The 19,972-nt window shown below is 36.6% G+C and overlaps 2 protein-coding genes across 2 annotated transcripts in view; one reads left to right on the top strand and one right to left on the bottom strand.

Moving 5' to 3' along the window:
* The window catches only part of LOC127866243 (transmembrane protein 94-like), a 97,639-nt gene extending 78,127 nt beyond the window's left edge, over positions 1 to 19,512 (bottom strand). Inside the window, exon 1 of the mRNA XM_052406667.1 lies at positions 19,494 to 19,512. The gene's annotated coding sequence lies outside the window, so the exon portion shown is untranslated. The remainder of the gene's footprint in view (positions 1 to 19,493) is intronic.
* Positions 1,422 to 16,836, top strand: LOC127869593 (collagen alpha-1(IV) chain-like). The gene is made up of 2 exons (XM_052412249.1): positions 1,422 to 1,497; positions 16,103 to 16,836. Exons 1-2 carry the CDS (start codon positions 1,422 to 1,424, stop codon positions 16,834 to 16,836), a joined length of 810 nt encoding a protein of 269 aa, XP_052268209.1.
* Positions 19,513 to 19,972: the final 460 nt, after the last annotated feature.

Genomic DNA, 19,972 nt, shown 5'->3' with positions numbered 1-19,972 from the left:
TGATCAACTTTAATGCTGTCTATTGACCAATCGGGCAGGTTAGCCATTGTGGATTTGAATAGCACAGTATTGGAATCTGGACTTTGTTGAACAACTCTGGTTGGATTATGTGGATCCGGCAATACATCGTCTGATATGCTTGCTGTTTCTGTCTGTGTCACAACACTGCAGTCTGACTCGATGTTTCCGCTTTGCTTTTCAGCACATTTTGAACATGGCGAACGCGACAATGCATCAGCATTTCTGTGTGTCAAACCTGCTCGATGGATGACGGTCAACTTGTAAGTACCAAGTTCTTCCAACCAGCGAGCAACTTGCCCAGTCGGATTTTTTAGATTTCGCATCCAACTGACAGCAGCATTATCGGTCCTAAGAAGGATCGGCTGACCATAGAGATACGAGTGAAATGACTTTAATGCTTGAACAACAGCTAGCAGCTCTTTGCGTGTAACACAATATGAGCGCTCATGGTCATTGAGGGATTTGCTGTGATAAGCGATGACGACTTCAATATCATTCTGTAGTTAAGACAGGACGGCACCAGTAGCAGCATCACTTGCGTCAGTATCTAAAATGAACTTTGCCCCAGGTATTGGATAACCAAGAATGGGTGACGAAATAAGAGCAGATTTCAGAGCTTGAAATGCGCTCTCGCATTCTAGCGTCCAAACAAATTTCACGAACTTGTCAGAAACTTTATGGAGTGGCTTTGCAATTGATGCAAATCCTTTGACAAAACGTCTGTAATAAGAACAGAGACCCAAGAAACATTTTACTTCCTTTGAGGTTTTGGGTGTTGGCCAGTCTTTAACGGCTGAAATCTTTGCTGGGTCGGTTTGAATACCAGTCTCGGACACAATGTGCCCTAAGAATTTCATTTGTTTTTGAAAGAAAATGCATTTGGATGGTTTAAGCTTTAAATTAGCTTGTTGTATACGCATGAAGATATTCTCTAGCCGGATTAACCCATCAGCAACAGTGACGCAAGGAGAAATAATATCATCCATGAAAAGGAGCAATTCTACCCATTGAAGTCCTCTAAGTACATTCTCCATTAGCTTCTCAAATGTAGAAGGAGACTTTGCCAAACCAAAACTCATAACTGTGAATTGATGCAGGCCCATAGACGTTGCAAATGCGGTCTTCTCTTTATCACTGTCTTTCATGCCAACTTGCCAATATCCACTGTTGAGATCCATTGACGAGATATACTTAGCACCACTTAACGAGTCTATACAATCATCCACTCTATGCAGGGGATAAGCATCCTTTACTGTCCCATCATTTAGCCGCCTGTAATCAACGCAAAATCGAGGGATGCCATCCTTCTTGGTCATTTATACCACAGGGGATGCCCACGCACTGTTAGATGGCTCGATTACACCTCTGTCTATCATTTTGGAAATTTCTTCCTGTTCAATATGGCCCTTTCACCAAGTGGTTACCGACGAGGTGGTTGTCTGATAGGGGCTGCATTTCCTGTATTTATGGCGTGCTGTACTAAATTAGTACGACCTATGTCTTCAGGTGAAGAGGAGAACACACTGCTATATCTGCAAAGGACACTATTGAGATCAGCTTTTTCTGACTCATTCAAGTGAACAGTGCTACGTTCAAAAAGTTCTGTCAGATGTGAAGGAAGTGATTGACAGGGCTCTTGCTCTGTGACTGCGTGGACCATCGCTGCACTCGTCAAACGACTCACATGTACCTAACGCTGTCTTTGCATATAGAGTAGCAGGCTCTGACCCAAAATTAATGACACTAACTTTTGCATCCGACTTTGAAACATCGATTATGCCACCAACAGCACAAAACCCATTCTTATCAGATCGAAAGAGGGCTCAATAAAACCTGTTGGACCCAAATGTTCTGAAAACGGTATGTTTACCGGAATCCATGCACGAGAGTGTGCCGGGATTTTGGTGGTATTTCGCACCTCAACTCTACAAATTTGTAAAGCAGTACCACCCATCCACAAAGGAATTGTTTTACTCCCAACAGTTAGACATGAACGTCTTTAGCTGATACTATCAACATTTTCGCTAAGAAAATCTTGGCCAATTATACAATCAGACTCGATATCACACACAATAAATTGAACAACAAATGAAATTAAACTTAACTTGATTGTCAACTGCACTCGGCCAAAAACGTTCATATTTTCGCCATTAACCGTGTGAAACGTTTGCTGCACTGGTTATAACGAACTGTCATTTTCTTTCTGCAACTCAGAAAATTTTCTGCTTGAAATCAACGACATTGTTGCGCCACAATCAATCAAACAATTACCATCACTATTTAAAATTGTACCAGTAGCATAAAAACCATTATCATATTTACTAATATCTGCTCCAGAACGAGCAGTATGAATTCCTACAACCGGAACATCATCACATTGAATGGGTCTTCCAAGTGATTTCGCTTACACTTGACCCTCAGCACCAGCTACAATTAGTTTTCCGAGTTTGATTGACGGGGATTAGTACGAGGTGGAACATCAGGGACCAGGGGCAATGGTCGGGGATAAGGGGAACGGAAGTCATTATTTGCTCTATCATCTCGACCAGGTCTCGAGGAGGGACGCACAAAATTGCGTTGATCATTGGCTGCAAACGTATTGTTTACGTTTTTTTGGACAATTTCGCCATAAATGCGACGGCGAATTGCATCCGAAACATCCACGTTGTGACCTACTCGGCATTGAACGTTGATCAGGGGGACAATGGGAACATACTTTTTCAATATGTTCGGTTCGGGCCTCGAGCCGCTGAATAGCAGTCAAAATCTGTGATTCATACTGTGAAGCATCGTGAACATCCAAGGCGCGGACAGGGGTTGATTGGGGATTGCAAAGGATAGCCTCGTAGCGTTCTATGACGCTCACTGCGTCGTTAACTGTGTGACAGTTGTTATCAATGCAACAGCAGTGCATATCACCAGAAATTTGCTTGTATAGCTGATTTATTGCTAATCGCTCAACTGCAATACTATCAAGATCATCGTACGCTTTTTGTGCAAGCTGTCTGATATCATCGGCTAAAGAAACAATGGATTCGCCACGCATTCGCCGTCGGTTCTCAAATTTGGATAACCACAAGTTTTGATGTTTACTGCTACCAAATCGCTGGGAGAGCCTGGACGTCAGTGTTTCATAGTCACGACGTTCCGATTCTGATAAGCTCATGTAGTAGTTACGAGCTGCACCGCGGAGACTGCTTGCTAATACTAGGACCTTCGTTCTATAATCCCAGTACGAGAGTTCAGCACAATCCTCAAAATGGGACATGTACTGCTCAAAGCACTTGGTACCATCATAACTTTCGGGTTTCATTAGAGAATGTTGTATTGGTACATTGTACGTCGAGGGGTGTGGACAATCGCCATGGTTTCTGCTTACGGGAATAGAACTTCTAAATGGATTGTTGTTTGTCTTATTTTTACGCATTTCAGAGGTAGGCTGGGTATTTTAGGGTCTTCTGTTACGGTATGCTCATTATTAATGTCATCAATAATATTTAGTGAAGAGTGGTCACTTAAAACGCTTCGCCTATCAAACGATATTTCTGTATCTGGCGATGCCATAATTAAAAGGTTGAGTCTGCCAATATTATTACAGGATAGTCTTATTAAATTCCAAAATCAGAAAAATAATTATTACATTCGTCTGTTATTTCATTTCTTTTTCTAGGCGTGGATTTCCATCACTCGGCTGTTTATGTAAATAAAATTTGCCGCACTTCTGACGCCAATTGTAATGTATCGCTACCATTTAGTTGTACCCAGCCTATAATTTAGCCGCTCTTGTCAGGATGGCTTCAAAACAACTGCGGTTCATGTTTTCAATATCTTTTATTCGCAGATACTAAAAGTTACTAATATTATCGCATTATAAAGTCGACATGTTTCAAAAGACACTTCAATGTAGACTTTAAACAAAGATCTTATAACAAGTATTTTCGTATAGCGCAGATAAATTCTTGAGCTCTCTTGGAGTTCATAAGACATAGGATGAATCATTTTAATGTACGAAATACTGTAACCAAAGATGTAAAGTAAGTTTTAACTTGTAAAATAGCTTACCATTCTCAGAATGGAGAAGATCTGACAATAAGATCTAAATAATTAATAAAGATCTGATTTTTATGCCGTAATGAACGGAAGTTTTTGTGATCATGAAAGATACCAAATGTTGTTTATCCGCGCTATTTATACCTGCCGCTCAGCAACTTAGGATTTAGGATTCTGCGTGATTCTGCGCACTTATGTCTTAGGAATTTGGCTAAGCCAATCAAAACGACTTAGGATTGCGACAACCAATCAAATGCATTTAGGAATCCTTAATCCTAAACAAAGTTCTCTAGCGGTAAAACATTCAACAATAATATATATTTTAACTAACAAAAGAACATTTTAGGAGCAAAAATAGATGATAAAAAGATTCTTCATCTAACAATAAACAAATATACTTCTCTCTGACCTAAACAAAAATGCAGTTATGACAGAAAAGAAATATTACGGTACAATATATCCGAAATACTTCAACAGCTGAAAAGTACTTTTTAGGAATGGCGAATTTTACACATATTACAACATATATGAACATTTAATGACTAAAATAGTGTCTTAAAGTAACTTATAGTCGTATTATTATAATCATACAATGTTAAGTCACTTAGAAATGAATATAACCAATAGAATCATTGCAAGATGACGGTTGGACTTGCCTCCTTGAAGTTCGGAGATTGACAGTAAGTTTTGGAATTCAAGTTCTGTTTATAATCATTAGACAAAACATATTTAAATGATTACTCTGTCAGTTAATATAACAATTAAACACTTTAACCATAATCTTGTGTATGGGATAGTGTAATGGTTGAGTAATGATAATATAAACAATAGCAGTTTGTTTACATTTTTATGAAATAACAGATAATAAACAAGTTAATTAATACTCCAGGGCCTTACATTATGCTATTTAATGCCTAATAAATGTTATGTTATGTTAACTTGCAAGTCTGAAGACATTAAAGGGACATTTTCACGTTTTGGTACATTGACAAAATTAAAATATTTAATAATTTGGAGAGTTCTGTTGTTGTCGTTATATTTGTTCATACTACGATGATTGCTTATGCATATAAAGTATAAAATACATCTGTCGTTGTATGAGCAATGATGGCCAAGTGTCTAAACGATAGACTTTTATTCCAGGGGTCAGAGGTTCGAGCCCAGTCAAGGGTAACTTTTTGTTGTTTCTTTAATTTTATCCTTTTTTTAATGGAGCTTTTGAGATCCAATGTTTACATTTATCAATATTAAGCATTTAATGACAAACTGTGAAAAGGTCCCTTTTAGATGTTTACTAAAAAATGCCACAAGGTAAAAATTTAGAACTCATTGGTTGTTTATTTAATTTAAAAGTGTTTTGTTTATTTGCCTTGTCACCGAGGTTACTTTGAAGTTATTATCACTTTTATTCTTTTTTTTTCAAATCGTTTATAAAAAGATAAGTTAAGCTTCATTTTGGGAAAACAGGGCTTAATTCATATGCTTTAATTGTCATCCCAGTACCAGAGACTCTCTTTAAACGAAAAACACCATAAACTCAGAAAGTGTCGTCCTTGATTAGCTTGTGCGCATTGCACAGGCTAATCAGTGTGCACAGGCTTATCTTATTTGACATGAATTAAGCCCATAACAGCCAATATGTACAGATTTTAATGATAAATTGGCTAATGTCGTCGCAAAACTGGCTAATGTCGTCACACAAGCTGTTAAACACTAGAATGGCCAATGGCATCGCACGAGCTGTTAAACACTATTGATTACATACACACACTCTGCTGTCTGCAGTGTACCAGTGGAGTATGAACATGCAGATGCGGTGGTTATCGTTCCTAGCGTAGTTTACAGCAAACTGACTTGAAAAACTCCATATACATTAGTTTCCCGCTAGCGCGAACAACTAACTACAGTCACTACGATATGTTGGAAAATAAAATAATGCACTGAAGTGAGATACAAAAAATACACGAGTTTTGTCCCCTGGACTTACAGTCGAAAGCAATAATTTAGTTCTTGTTGTTGCAGTTGCACACACAAATTAACATTTGTAAAACATCTTGCTATTAATTTGTCCTTCAACGTCTCCGTTGATATTGCAGACATAACTATTTATACAGTGTATATATTTAAACCAACACAATGACATCCGGAAACAAACCTCATACATTTGCTGGGCATCGACTGAAGCCACCTCTGCTATTATTCCGTTTTTGCAATGTAAGACAATGTCGTATAATATACGTGAAAGAGCTAATTCATAGTAATGCATACAATCTCCATTGTATTTAGAACTCATGTTTTATTCGAGTGTTGCATCAGCATTATAATTATTTAAATGCGGTTTTTGTAATCAGTTACTGAGTACATATACCATTCATTGAAGTTTGCAAGCACATTAGTTATTTTACGGCTGAAGAAAACTCAGAATGCATTATTTCCCATGTAAATTGCGTAATAATAACTTCACGAATGTGAAGCGTACTTCATGTACTATAATGCATTTGTGGCAAGGATAATATTTCATATCCTGTCGCTGTCACTTCATAGGGATTGAAAACAATAAATCGTCATAAAGCTGATATAACGGTAATCATCGTTCGTTTTCAGTTGTATATGTTTGGGGTAACGACATTTAAATATGTACTGTAATGTACACGTGCTCGTCTGGGTTATTGTTATAGACAGTTTCGGACTCAAAATTGTTCTAGGCACAGAGTACCAGGGACGAAGTGAGCTTTTTGGTTAATGCGACCACTTAACTAAACGACATGTACCATATCGCTCAGCCGTGCTTCTCTTCCGGGATCTAGTTCTGTGTTTGATGTCCGCAGCTCGTTTACACGATGACTTATCCTTAATAATTGTTGATTGACGCAATTAAAATAATGAAACAAGAAGTTCGTTGTTTTCATTAATTTTGGAGTGAACGTATACTGTGTTGCCGCGTCGTGCAGAGATGAGTATTATGCCATATGCGACCAGCTTGAACTCTGGGCTGTCCGGGTAAGAGCTACCTTGTCGAATTTAAAGTCACGCGAGGTTTCCTGGTCTCATTAGCGGGCAATATAGTGCCTGACCAGACTGCGCAATAAAGAACGTAAAATATGAACGTCAAGGAACGACACATATTGCATGGTAAGCTATGGAACGCCATTACTGACTTCATATGACTGTTGTCGTTGTTTGCAGTATATTACTCATTATTTTCAGTGGAATATACATTATGCTTTGTGCAATTTTCGTAACGTTCGGTACATTCGTCATTGTATGCAGTAGTTAAAGCATTACGCGAAGTAGTAACAACATTATGTTCTGTCCAAACTTCTTGACGTTCTGTACATTCAACATTATGTGTAGTAGTTTTATCATTATACGCTGTGCAAACGTCTTTACGTTCGGTACATTCGTAATAACGTGCAGCAGTTACATCATTATGTGCAGTAGTAACAACATTACGTGCTGTGCAAACTTCTTTCCGTTCGGTAAATTCGTCATGACTCATTATGTGTAGTAGTTTTATCATCATGCGCTGTGCAAACGTCTTTACGTTCGGTATATTCGTCATTACGTGCAGCAGTTACATCATTATGTGCAGTACGTAGTAACAACATTACGTGCTATGCAAACTTCTTTCCGTTCGGTACAAATATATAAGTTTTGTTAGTTAATTAATCTATTGATATGTTTCTTACATATTAAAATCTGTGAACAAGTCATTGTAAAGCGTTCGTCAGCAATGGTGTGAACACTGTTTCATGTTTCACTGCATTGTTACCCTGGCCTCTGATGGTTCGATTCCAAATAGATAGGATTTCCTTCGGAGAAGCATTCACCTGCATACTACAGCCTACAGGTGACAGGGATGATTGTAGGTCAAAGCGTTCTCTAATATTTCGCGGAAACAACATTATATAAACCTGTTTGTATGTTTCAAGCCCATATAATACAAAACTTAAACCTGTTGACCACAGCGTTTAAAGGCGTCTTCTTTTAATGTTGACTAGCCAGCATACCAAACTGGATGATCGTACATAAAACCGTTCTCGTGCAGAAAAATAGTGCAAGTCACTCTACCCTCAGCAATAATCTCCACGCCGATAGGCGTACCATTTCCTATACAGTAACTAGCATAAGTATTATCGAGATATCGTTTGAATACTTATTTCATCTTACAAGTCCTTGTTACCTTAGCCATAGACATCGACATCAAAAGAGATATTACTCAAATTTCGAGTAACCAGCATAACATATTGAATGCTCATCGATTAAAGCATTCCCTGTACAATCGACAATATAAGGGTTTATACTTGTACGCTTTTAATGTTGATTTCATAATTCGACGAAAATACATACGCGATTGCAAAATGAATTAGAAGTATCTTACTATTCATGATTTTAATTTTTATTATAATAACTAATCCGTAACGAATAGGTTATTTTCTCATTTCCGGGTGTAGTTGTTTTGTGCTAACGTTTCATACCACTCAGACGGTGTCATTTTGCATTTGGACTATCAACTTGTAATAAAACAAGAGCTCCGCGGTCGGAGATATATGTCCCCCCCCCCCAAAGGGATTTGAACTAGTGGCCCTAGGGGTCATCTACTGTCCAAGGCCAATGCACATGTGACATATCAAGCCAATCGGTTAATTCGTTGGCGAGTTATTGATCGGAAACCATTTTCACACTTATTGTGACAGTGACCTTAACTTTTGACCAAATAACCCCATTAAGTAATACGATTTGACCTAATGATCTCGTTTTGGACATCATTTCACCTAGATTCGAACTTTGCTTAGAGATTGTAAAGATATTACCATCAACATTCTGACCAAGATTCGTCAAGGTTGAATCAGAAATGTGACTTCTCGATTGGAAACAAGATTTTTTAAAGATTTTATAAGGGCCCGTATACACAAACCGCTTCTAGGACTAAAGAAAAAGACTAAGACCATGGAAAACATGCTCAACGTTTGAATACGTGCAGGCTATACATGGTTCTTATTTCATGAATAAATTGTTTTAAATGAATAGATCTAATTTTGTTGTTTGATGCGTTAAATTCCACGCCTAATTGAGTTGTATTACATTCATTTCATTAGAATATAACAGGTTAAATAATATTCTCTCTTTTTCACTTTAGTTTAAGAATTTGTTTGTGAATACAGACCCTTGTCGCTTGTTGTTTTTACCTCACACTAGACTCAAACTTGGCCTATATTTACTTATGATGAGGTTTCTAACGAATTTTTATCAAGATTGTGGCTTCTTTAGTTGTATCAAGATCTTGTTCAGATTTCATGTGGTGACTAACGTGTTGACCCAGATTCGTAACTGGCCTATACTATATTGTAAATATGAAACAGTTTTATCAGGAAATATGCAAAATATGCGTCCTCTAGAAAGATACCAAGATTAAATTGAAGATAACATTATTTAAATCAGTTTTAACCTGATGGCCTAGTTTTTGACCCCACTTAACCCAAATTTGAACAAGGGCATGCACGAAACCAATCAAATTTCTTCGGATTGTGGTAGAATATTCCCAAGCCATTTTGTATAAAAGATCGGCACTAGACTGCACTTTAAGCTAACGGGTTAATCTATCAGATATTCGAATACTCATGTTTTGTGTTTTGTTACTTCTCAATTAAATGGGCCTTGTTCTGAGAAAACTGGGCTTAATGCACGTGCGTGAAGTGTCGTCCCAGATAAGCCTGTGCAGTCTGCACAGGCTAATCAGGGACGACACTTTCCTCTTTTTTTGGTATGTTTAGTTTCAAGGAAGTCCCTCCTTACAGAAAATCAAGTTTTGGCGGAAAGTGTTGTCCCTGATTAGCCTGTGCGGACTGCAGAGGCTAATCTGGGATGACACTTTACGCGTATGCATTAAGCCCAGTTTTCCCAGAACTAGGCTCAAATAGTTAATATTATTCAAGCGATAGAACTCAACGTATGATTTTTTTTCTCTCAAAATTAAAATTTTCTCAACCAATTGGTTATAAATTTGTCTTTGATTAATATGTTTAATGCTTTGGTTTTGCTTGTACGCCTTTTCACCGCATCTAGTGACCAATTAGAAAAGTTGCCCAGTGTATAGAGTTCGAAGCGAAATTTCATATTACAAGCCTATGTAACCTTGCAAATTGACCATGTGAAAGTCAAATAGACACATGTATATTTTAATAACGAGTAAAGAGCAAACAAAATAAAAAATACAAAGTCAAATACTTCTCGTCATATTGTGCGGAAACGAAATTCATGTTACTAGACGCTTTAACATTGACCTTTAACCTCAATGTGACTACGGGTATTTTACTTCTCCTTTTTAGTAATCAAAGTACTGACAGTACTGGTGTGACGATGCTTTTGAGAGGATGGATATAAAAGCATCAAGTTAAGTTTATCTACATCACCACAATCACCACAATTGTGTATGTTGGTACAAAAAAAAATTTGGTACAAACATTTTGCGAAAAAAATTTGGGTATGAAAACAAATTTGGGTACGAAAAAATATTTGGGAACAAAAAAATTGGGACCGAAAAAAATTTGGGTACGAACAAAAAATTGAGGATGAAAAAAAATTGGGTACGAAAAAAAAATTTGGAACGAAAAAAAATTGGGTACGAAATTTTTTAGGTACGGGACAAAAATTGGGGGAACGGGAAAGTAGTACCTGTCGGGAACTTGACCCACACTCGCACATTTTCGGCCCTTTCCGTCAAAGATCAGATAAGTTCCTCGAAGGCAATAGTATGAATACACATTTCGGAAGCGGTAATGCGGTCCTACCTACGCGCGTCAAAATGTAAGCGAAATATTTACACAAGTCTGTCAAGAATGATTGAATTAACGAAGAAAATCGTGTATTGATGTAAGTTTTTTGAAGAAATGTGCAGAAAATATATTAAGCAAGAGCTATGTTTGTGAAACACAATGCCCCCTGCTGCGCAGCTTTGAACCCATATATTTTACCTTTGACCTTGAAGGATGACCTTGACCTTTCACCACTCAAAATGTGCAGCTCCATGACATACACATGCATGCCGAATATGGAGTTGCTATCTTCAATATTGCAAAACTTGACCTTTGACCTTGACCTTAAAGGATGACCTTGACCTTTCACCAATCAATATGTGCAGCTCTATGAGATACGCATGCACGCCAATATTGAAAAAGTTATGGCCAATGTTAAAGTTTTCGGACAGACAGACAGACGCTTTATATTTGACATTTGACCTTGAAGGATGGCCTTCACCTTCACCTTTCACAACTGAAAATGTGCAGCTCCATGAGATGCACATGTATGCCAAATATCAAGTTGCTATGTTCAATATTAAAAAAGTTATGGCCATTAAAGTTTTCGGACGGACGGACAGACTGACACACTGACTGACTGACTGACTGACAGTTCAACTGATATAGGCCATGCTACCGGGAGCATAAAAAGCAATGGCGATATTTTTCTCAGCCACATAATTGTTAATAGTTTGATATCACAAAATGAAAGTGAAAGTAGAACTGTCAAAAATGACAACCTGTTAACGTGTTGTTTTTGCTGGCACGAGAGGGCGATTACACTCAATGTGTTCACATTTTGACCATAGGCTTTGTCAATGACCTTTATAGTATGGGTAGCTTTGATATTATTTATTGCTATCATGTAACTGCATGATTGTGTATATGTTTACAATACACAAAGCATAAATAATGATATAAATATACTGATTGAGCTTATAATAATATGAGAACTATAGCCAGGTCAATTAAGGACTTAAAATACAATTTAGTGTCCTGATTTCATGTAGAAATGACCATGCATGTCCTAGATTTCAAATTCAAGGCCCTGGTGTGACCCATTGGTAGCATTACCGTTAAACTGTTACCAGGCTTTTTTATTGAACTATCTAAGGAAATCTAAATCAGGCACTGATTTTTCTTGTTTTAATACAGTCATAGATCAGTTGTGGCCTCTGGGTAATGACCAATTTTTGCTTACTTGTCACACCCTTAAAACTTTCCACACGTCTATAATAGCAAATCTGGATTTAGGCGATCTTCAATGGTACATTTAAACTTTAGCTGGTCAAGTCCAGTCACATATTTAAATCTAGGCCATGTCAAAATCAAAGTGTCAAAGACAAATGAAAGATGCGTTCATTAATTATTGTCCAGTTGTTTACTACTGCTGTAAGTTTTTATATAATATGACTGATGAACATCATGTGAGAGAAAATTCACATTATCATTGTATATCAGGTTTAGCAACCTTTTAGATAATAAAGTATGCTAGTTTTCAATGTCGCTTCTGGGGATCAAACCCGTAGGGCTTTTAGGAAGATTCTGAAATTGTCGATCCCTCGAGAGCAACCAAACCAAAAATTAAGTCAAATATTGCCGACTCGGTTTTTTGAGTCGGTTCATGAGGGATAATGGAGCTTGATTGGTCATTGTCGGCTCTGGTACTACTTACATGTACCCCGGGTACTCTTAAGTATACTTATATGTACCCTGGGTACTCTACGTATACTTACATGTACCCCAGGTACGGTAAATAAACGTAATTGTACTCGGTCCATATTAGACTGTACCCGAGTTGTATTCGCGCCCAAAATCCGATGTCGTAAAACGCGCAACCGATTATCTTAAACACACTTCTCTTCAAAAAACACTGCATCAACATGCTTTTTGAGTATGTGTTCCGATAATATAGAGGCCATTCTACAGACAATTGACATAAATGTGTATATATAATTATTACAAAAAAAATAGTCGACAACGACTGATTTAGGGTTAAATTTCCCGGGTTCATTTTAGTATATTTAGCGTACCCGGGATACATGTAAGTATACTTAAGAGTACCCGGGGTACATGTACGTAGTACCCGAGCCGACAATGAACAATCGAGCGATACTGGAAGGTGCAACATCTCTCACGCCCCCTAGCATCGCCTTTAGCAGTATTCAATTCTCAACAGGAAAGTGCTGGAGTCATTGATCCCGAGGGACAAGAAAAACAATTGATTAATGTTCGAAATAAATAATTTGATTAATGACAATTCTGTTATTTGAGCCAGGTCACAGGAAAAGCGCAGTCAAATCAGTATCCAATTAAATTATGTGTTATTGTCAGAAAAACGCTTTTAAGCAAACAGCTTTCAAGCGACTGCTGGCTGATCTAGATCCAAACTGGCCACAATCGCCTTAATGTCTCTTTTACTGTGACACAGTTCATTTAACTTTAAAATGATAAAAAGTACTAACACTAAGAAAGAGTACTAACCAGTAAAGAGTTTGAAATCAATGTTGAATCTCAGGACAGCTTGGTGATCTGCAAATCCCCGATGAAATGTTGATATCGGGTATCATAGTCATTCAATAAAGCACAATTTATAAAGCACAATGTGACTTATATTAATAACTAAAAATACCAGTAATCAGTATGCCAGTTTTGCCGTGTCAAGCTGTTACGATCCAGAAAGACCTTCATTCACATCGAGTATATATCCTTCGAATTCCAACGATTGTTGTCATAAGCGGAGATTTAGTGAATAAATAATTCATATATCCTAAATGACAGCTTCTAAATAGCGAAACAAGCCAATGTATGCAGTAAGAAAGTTTTGAATCGAGACTCTCATTAAGGCGGCCATTGTTGAATGTTGAAACACGAACGACAACTCTGCTAATCAATGCTCCTACGCAGTGGCGTATGCAAAAGGGAAGTAACTGAAAAATCGAGTTATCTCAATCGGACTGGCTCGGTCTTTTACATAGGCCGCCATTGTGAAATTTTTTAGGATGGTTATCAAACCTTTGACGATGCTGTTCGCATCGTCAAAAAGCACAGCACATTAAAAGATCGTCGATCAGAGCGTACTTAGATATATTGTGGAAACGAAATGGACTACGGACCCTGCATAAGACCGACCGACTGACACACAATATATATTGCTTATTCGAAGGGGGGCATGCGAATTTGATGCATGCTAAAACTAAGACTTATGAGCGCTTAGCTTTAAAACATACAGTTTAATTGAATATATTATTAATAAAATGCCAAGGTTTCTTAACACTTCATTACAATAAATATACATGCATATTATGCATTAGAAATAAGAGCTGAGAACATATATATGATATGTGCTATAATTAACAACATGTTTGCAGCAAAGAGCAATATACATAATTATAAAAATTATTATTGATTGGTAGCTAAATAAATCTGTTAAAAGCTACACGAGGCATTCGGTTGATACGTTTACCCTCATTTATTTTTTTATATATATTTTATTATATTATATATTATTAGTATACATTATAATTTAGACATTTGATATTTGTTAACTTTAATTTCATTTAGACGCACCCAAAGTTGTTTATTTACATTTATTTCAACAAAGATACCTATGTTCCTTGATAATTATGACATTCTAAACATTTCGATTAGAACCTAAAATTACACAAAGTATTGTTTGGTAAATTGCATTTGATATATGTATTTGTTTGAACTGTTGGTAGTTCAATACTGTATTAAATGGTGTGATATGTTAGTTGAAAGGTAACGTACTGTGTATATTATTTTCTCCATATCATATAACATGTTGCTTCATTTGTTTAATATCTATTATTGATTTCATTTTGCATCTGGAGGTGTTTTGCTGTTTTGTATTAGAGTGTTTTTTTTTAAGTTTCATTTGAAAAATATATATTGAAATACAAATAAATATATTTAAGTCTTCGTTAATTTCTCCAATTTTTTATTTAGTTGAAATTGATGTAAGTTGAATTGCATGACGTTTTTCTTTTTTTTGAACGCCATAGAGGTATTTATTTTTTGTTTGGTATACATCTTCTTAATTCTGAAGTCATTTTCGTTTGAATATATCTCTGCCATACTAGTCGCGATAAAATAATAATGTTTCATTCGCTGTTATTGATTTATTGATCAAAATGTGTTTTAATGCTGCTTTCCTGCACATATTCTGAGTTACAAATATAATTTGTAAAACACAATTATTCAAAAACATCATCATGACAAAAAATTGCTTTTCGTTTTCGTCAACCTAAAAGCAGGTTTAATAACGTTTTTCAAAAACAAACGTAGATCCCATACTACATACTATTTTGCAGTTTTCTACATAAAATACGTGAACTTTACCAAAACCTGTGATAACAAATAGTTGCAAATACATTTATTATAATTAATAAGTTTTAAGCCAGTACTTGCATATGCATAATATTATCTTTATAAAGAATTTCAATAAAAGTATTGACATGAAATGTATTTATTTACATACTTCTCTTCTATGTACACAACATATTTAATGAAAATTTATGAACAAGTAATTCATATGCAAATTACCACATGTGTTATATGAGAACCTAAACAAACGATAAAACGCTAACACCACCACCCATATCCGTATGCACACACGCAGGTGGTTAGCGTGTGGCTATGATATTAATTAGTGAAAACATCATTTTCAATGATAAATTATCATATTGTAACGAAAAATCAACTTTTCCGAAAAACAAATTTCTCTATCAAATATATATATATATATATATATATATATATATATATATATATATATATATATATATATATATATATATATATATATATATATAATAAATATACTAATTAATATCATAGCGTGCACAATTTAACGCAAATATTGTTTACACAATTTACAAATCATGATGCTAAAAAAACATATGTGGAAAAATAAAAAAGTTTAGAATGTGCATGGTTAGACATGTTTTCAACGTATTTGTATTTTGACACGAGGTAATGCACATTTAAGTAGTTCAATGATTTTGCACATAAGAGTGTAAAAATATAAATATAGTAAATAAATATTAACATCTTAAGGACGAATCCTTTAAGGGACATGTTCACTTAATTCGTAAATGCCAATAACTGAATTTATTGCCCAAACTATTAAATATAAAATAACCTAAAATAACTATAATAGCAAGAGAATAGTTGATTCACAAGTTGTGGACCTGACCGTGTTTCAAAACAAGTAAAAGCTAACCCACAACCACCGGGCTACCTAGGCATTCAAGCTAACCCAAAACCACCGGGCTACCTTGGCATTCAAGCTAACCCACATCCACCGGGCTACCTAGACATTCAAGCTAACCCACAACCACCGGGCTTCCTAGGCATTCAAGCTAACCCACAACCACTGGGCTACCTTGGCATTCAAGCTAACCCACAACCACCGGGCTACCTTGGCATTCAAGCTAACCCACAACCACCGGGCTACCTAGACATTCAAGCTAACCCACAACCACCGGGCTACCTAGGCATTCAAGCGAACCCACAACCACCGGGCTACCTTGGCATTCAAGCTAACCCACAACCACCGGGCTACCTAGGCATTCAAGCTAACCCAAAACCACCGGGCTACCTAGACATTCAAGCTAACCCACAACCACCGGGCTACCTAGGTATTCAAGCGGACCCACAACCACCGGGCTACCTTGGCATTCAAGCTAACCCACAACCACCGGGCTACCTAGGCATTCAAGCGAACCCACAACCACCGGGCTACCTTGGCATTCAAGCTAACCCACAACCACCGGGCTACCTAGGCATTCAAGCTAACCCACAACCACCGGGCTACCTTGGCATTCAAGCTAACCCACAACCACCGGGCTACCTAGACATTCAAGCTAACCCACAACCACCGGGCTACCTAGGCATTCAAGCTAACCCACAACCACCGGGCTACCTAGGCATTCAAGCTCAATAGCGTATTTCAAACGCCATCTTTGTATTTCTCGTATTTTCAATGAAATCAATGAAATGTATCACGAACATTAATTATTTTTTAGATTTTGTTTGACAATTATCCATACACGAAACGATATATATTTTTTCTTTATCAGGAATGTTACTTCGCTTCTCTGAATATCATACAAACGCTCTCTTTTTTAAATGTCAGTTTGCACATCTGTGAGCAGTCCATTTTAAGATTTGAACAAATTTTTCAGTATAGAAAAAGGATGAACAAAAATGTGTCAGTAGATCTATATATCTGCATAGAACCAATGAAGAGTTCAGAATTCGTTAATATAATACAAACACCGGTATTACATATGACGAGAAAGTATACAGAGCAAGTAACATAGTTATGCTAAACCCAAAGAACAAGGCACACGCTGCTGCAAAAACATTAATGAAAAACGAAAGTATACATGTGTATCACAACTGTTCGTATAATCAAGTCCGTGGCCAATTTCTTCTAATTCAATACGTGATTATATAGAGGATTTTGAAAGAAAGGCGCCTGTACAGTTTCTGCTCTAGCAACCATGGCACAGGCTTTCAAATAACTGCATAATCCACAAATCACGGAAATTAATCCACTTTGGAGCAATACAATGTACGTCGACCTATATTCAAAGCTGAATTGATATCGCGTTTCCGCTAGCTGACGCAAGCTCCGCCTATAATTTCAAACGCTGAAATCAGCCAATCAAAGAATACAGCTTCCATAAACTGTCAAATATTATCATGCACTGATGAATGGAAGATTAAACACTTGTCATGCTTGCACGGATAATTTGGAGATCAGAGACAAAGAAGCAATCGTCTCTTGTAATTTAACGGGCAAAGGCACTTTGCGTGTCGTTTTTGACACAGTTACTGGCCATGTGTGGCCCTACCGTTTTAAATATATGTGTTCGTACTTAAAGGGATCTTTTCACGTTTTGGTAAATTGACAAAATTGAAAAAAATTGTTTCAGATTCACAAATTTTCGTTTTAGTTATGATATTTGTGAGGAAACAGTAATACTAAACATTTACCATGGTCTAATATAGCCATTGTATGCATCTTTTGACGATTTAAAAACCTGAATATTTATTATAAAGCGTTGCAACGCGAAACGATTTAATAATTTGGAGAGTTCTGTTGTTGTCGTTTAATTTTGTGAAACTACGAAGATTGCTTATATAATGTATAAAATACGACTCTTGTACATACTTGGCAGGATGGCCGAGAGGTTTAATTGGTTTTTTACTCCAAGACTCCGGGGGTCACTGGTTCGAGCCCTGCCGCAAGCTACTTTTTTTTCCTTTTTTTAAATTTATTATTGATTTTTTTTACTGGAGCTTTTTGATCCAATGTTTACATTCATCAATATAAAGCATTTAATGACAAACTTCAAAACATGCCAATCTGTGAAAAGGCCCCTTTAAGTGAATATTCCTTAATGTTTGATAATATTTGCATATTTGAATGGTTGTGTATTCCACCATAATATTACTTTGAAATTGTCATTTAAATTTACTATTTAATGCTTAACCAATGCGATCAGACAATTTCATTTCCGGTTTTTTGGGAACTGTTTTATTGGAAGATCACACATTCAAATAGCATGCTGTCCCTAGTATGTCGCTAAATTGATAGCTTTATGAAAAATGTCAGCGTTTCAGAATTGGCATGCTGTTCTGAAACTCGAAAGTATTTTTTGCTTAACGATCACGGGTAGTCGGGTATAGAAAGTGCAGTATTTGAATGTAATAACTGGTTATTATCGTGCGAAGTTTTTTTGCATGATCAGCAAAATTTTGTATAAGAAAACATATTCAACAAAAATTGACCATCACGGTCACCAACTGATATTTTACAATTGAAATACTCCACTGCTTTGGCTTACAAAAAAATCTCCCTTTTGGTTTACTTGTAATGATATGCACTACTGTATATATCCATGCCATGTAAATGCATATATTTATTAAGCGAAAATGCACAATTGGACTTATTTGGAACACAACTAAGATACAATTGTTTAAAGATCGTGCGGTATACAATAGTTACAATGAGCCATGCTGCGGTGTCACTTGGATGACCGCCCCAAGGTCTCTTTGTTTACATCCACGACATGGTTGCATGTCTCTATCGTTACAGACAAATCACCTGATCAAGGGTATTTGACCCCGAGCAATTGACTGTCATTACTTTATCAATCAATGCTCGTATATTAAATAGGCACGCATTTTTGGCATGCACATGACTGGAGTCGATATACATGTACTCCATAAATCAAGTCACGCACTTTTAAAACAAAATTTAACGTCACAAAACGAGAATTGTCACAACCAATTCGCTATAATATTCATAAGTAATGACAATCTTCATACTTGTATTTTTTTATCAACCCTATACATGCTTCAAATAACTTTAGTAATATTTGTTGATAAATCATTTTGAGGTTAGCACTAACGGTACACCAGTCATTAAATGACGATAACGCACGCGTACTTTCGCTATTTCAACATTGTAATATTGAACACTAATAATCCAAATAACTCTAAGAATGTATTACGCGTATAATAACAATTATTTAACAGCGCTGTGTACATAGCGATGTATTTTTACTCGAACACAGCATGCATATCCACACTGGGGTCGTCTTACAGCCTGTCCCATACGGAAATGTCAGCTGTGTACTCGTCCAACGTTTTGCACTCAACACTGTTAATTAATCATTAGAATGTTCCGTTGATATTTCGTGCTCAATCTCTGGCACGACGGTTACTTTATATTGTATGTGAGCGCAAGGAACGACAACTCTGCATGGAGATTGATTCGTGCTAGCAAGAATAATTGAAGTGATTCTTTTGACAGTATACCGATTGCAAAGATGAATGACGTGTAATTATTAATGTATGTGTGATGAAGAAGGCGGCATAGTCTATTAGATCAGCAGTCGCCTTGTCCGCATGTTCGTCACGTCTGAACACGCGTGAACAATATTTCCTGTCTCAGCCGTAACTTTGCGAAATATTGTTGGATTTTTAATAAATCGATATAAATTTCCAACAACATAAGACGACATGTCTCGTGGAACATCCGTATCAATACTTCAAGGGTCAAGGTC

Source organism: Dreissena polymorpha, chromosome 2 (assembly GCF_020536995.1).
Source record: "Dreissena polymorpha isolate Duluth1 chromosome 2, UMN_Dpol_1.0, whole genome shotgun sequence".
NCBI lineage: Eukaryota > Metazoa > Mollusca > Bivalvia > Myida > Dreissenidae > Dreissena > Dreissena polymorpha.
This window is presented reverse-complemented; position numbering and strand designations above follow the sequence as displayed.

Excerpts from the sequence above, each read along its gene's own strand:
- LOC127869593 (XM_052412249.1), top strand. The coding sequence starts at position 1,422 with ATGGCCCTTTCACCAAGTGGTTACCGACGAGGTGGTTGTCTGATAGGG. Across the intron at positions 1,498-16,102 it reads TCCTGTATTTATGGCGTGCT|TAAAAGCTAACCCACAACCA; the intron begins GTACTAAATTAG and ends TTTCAAAACAAG.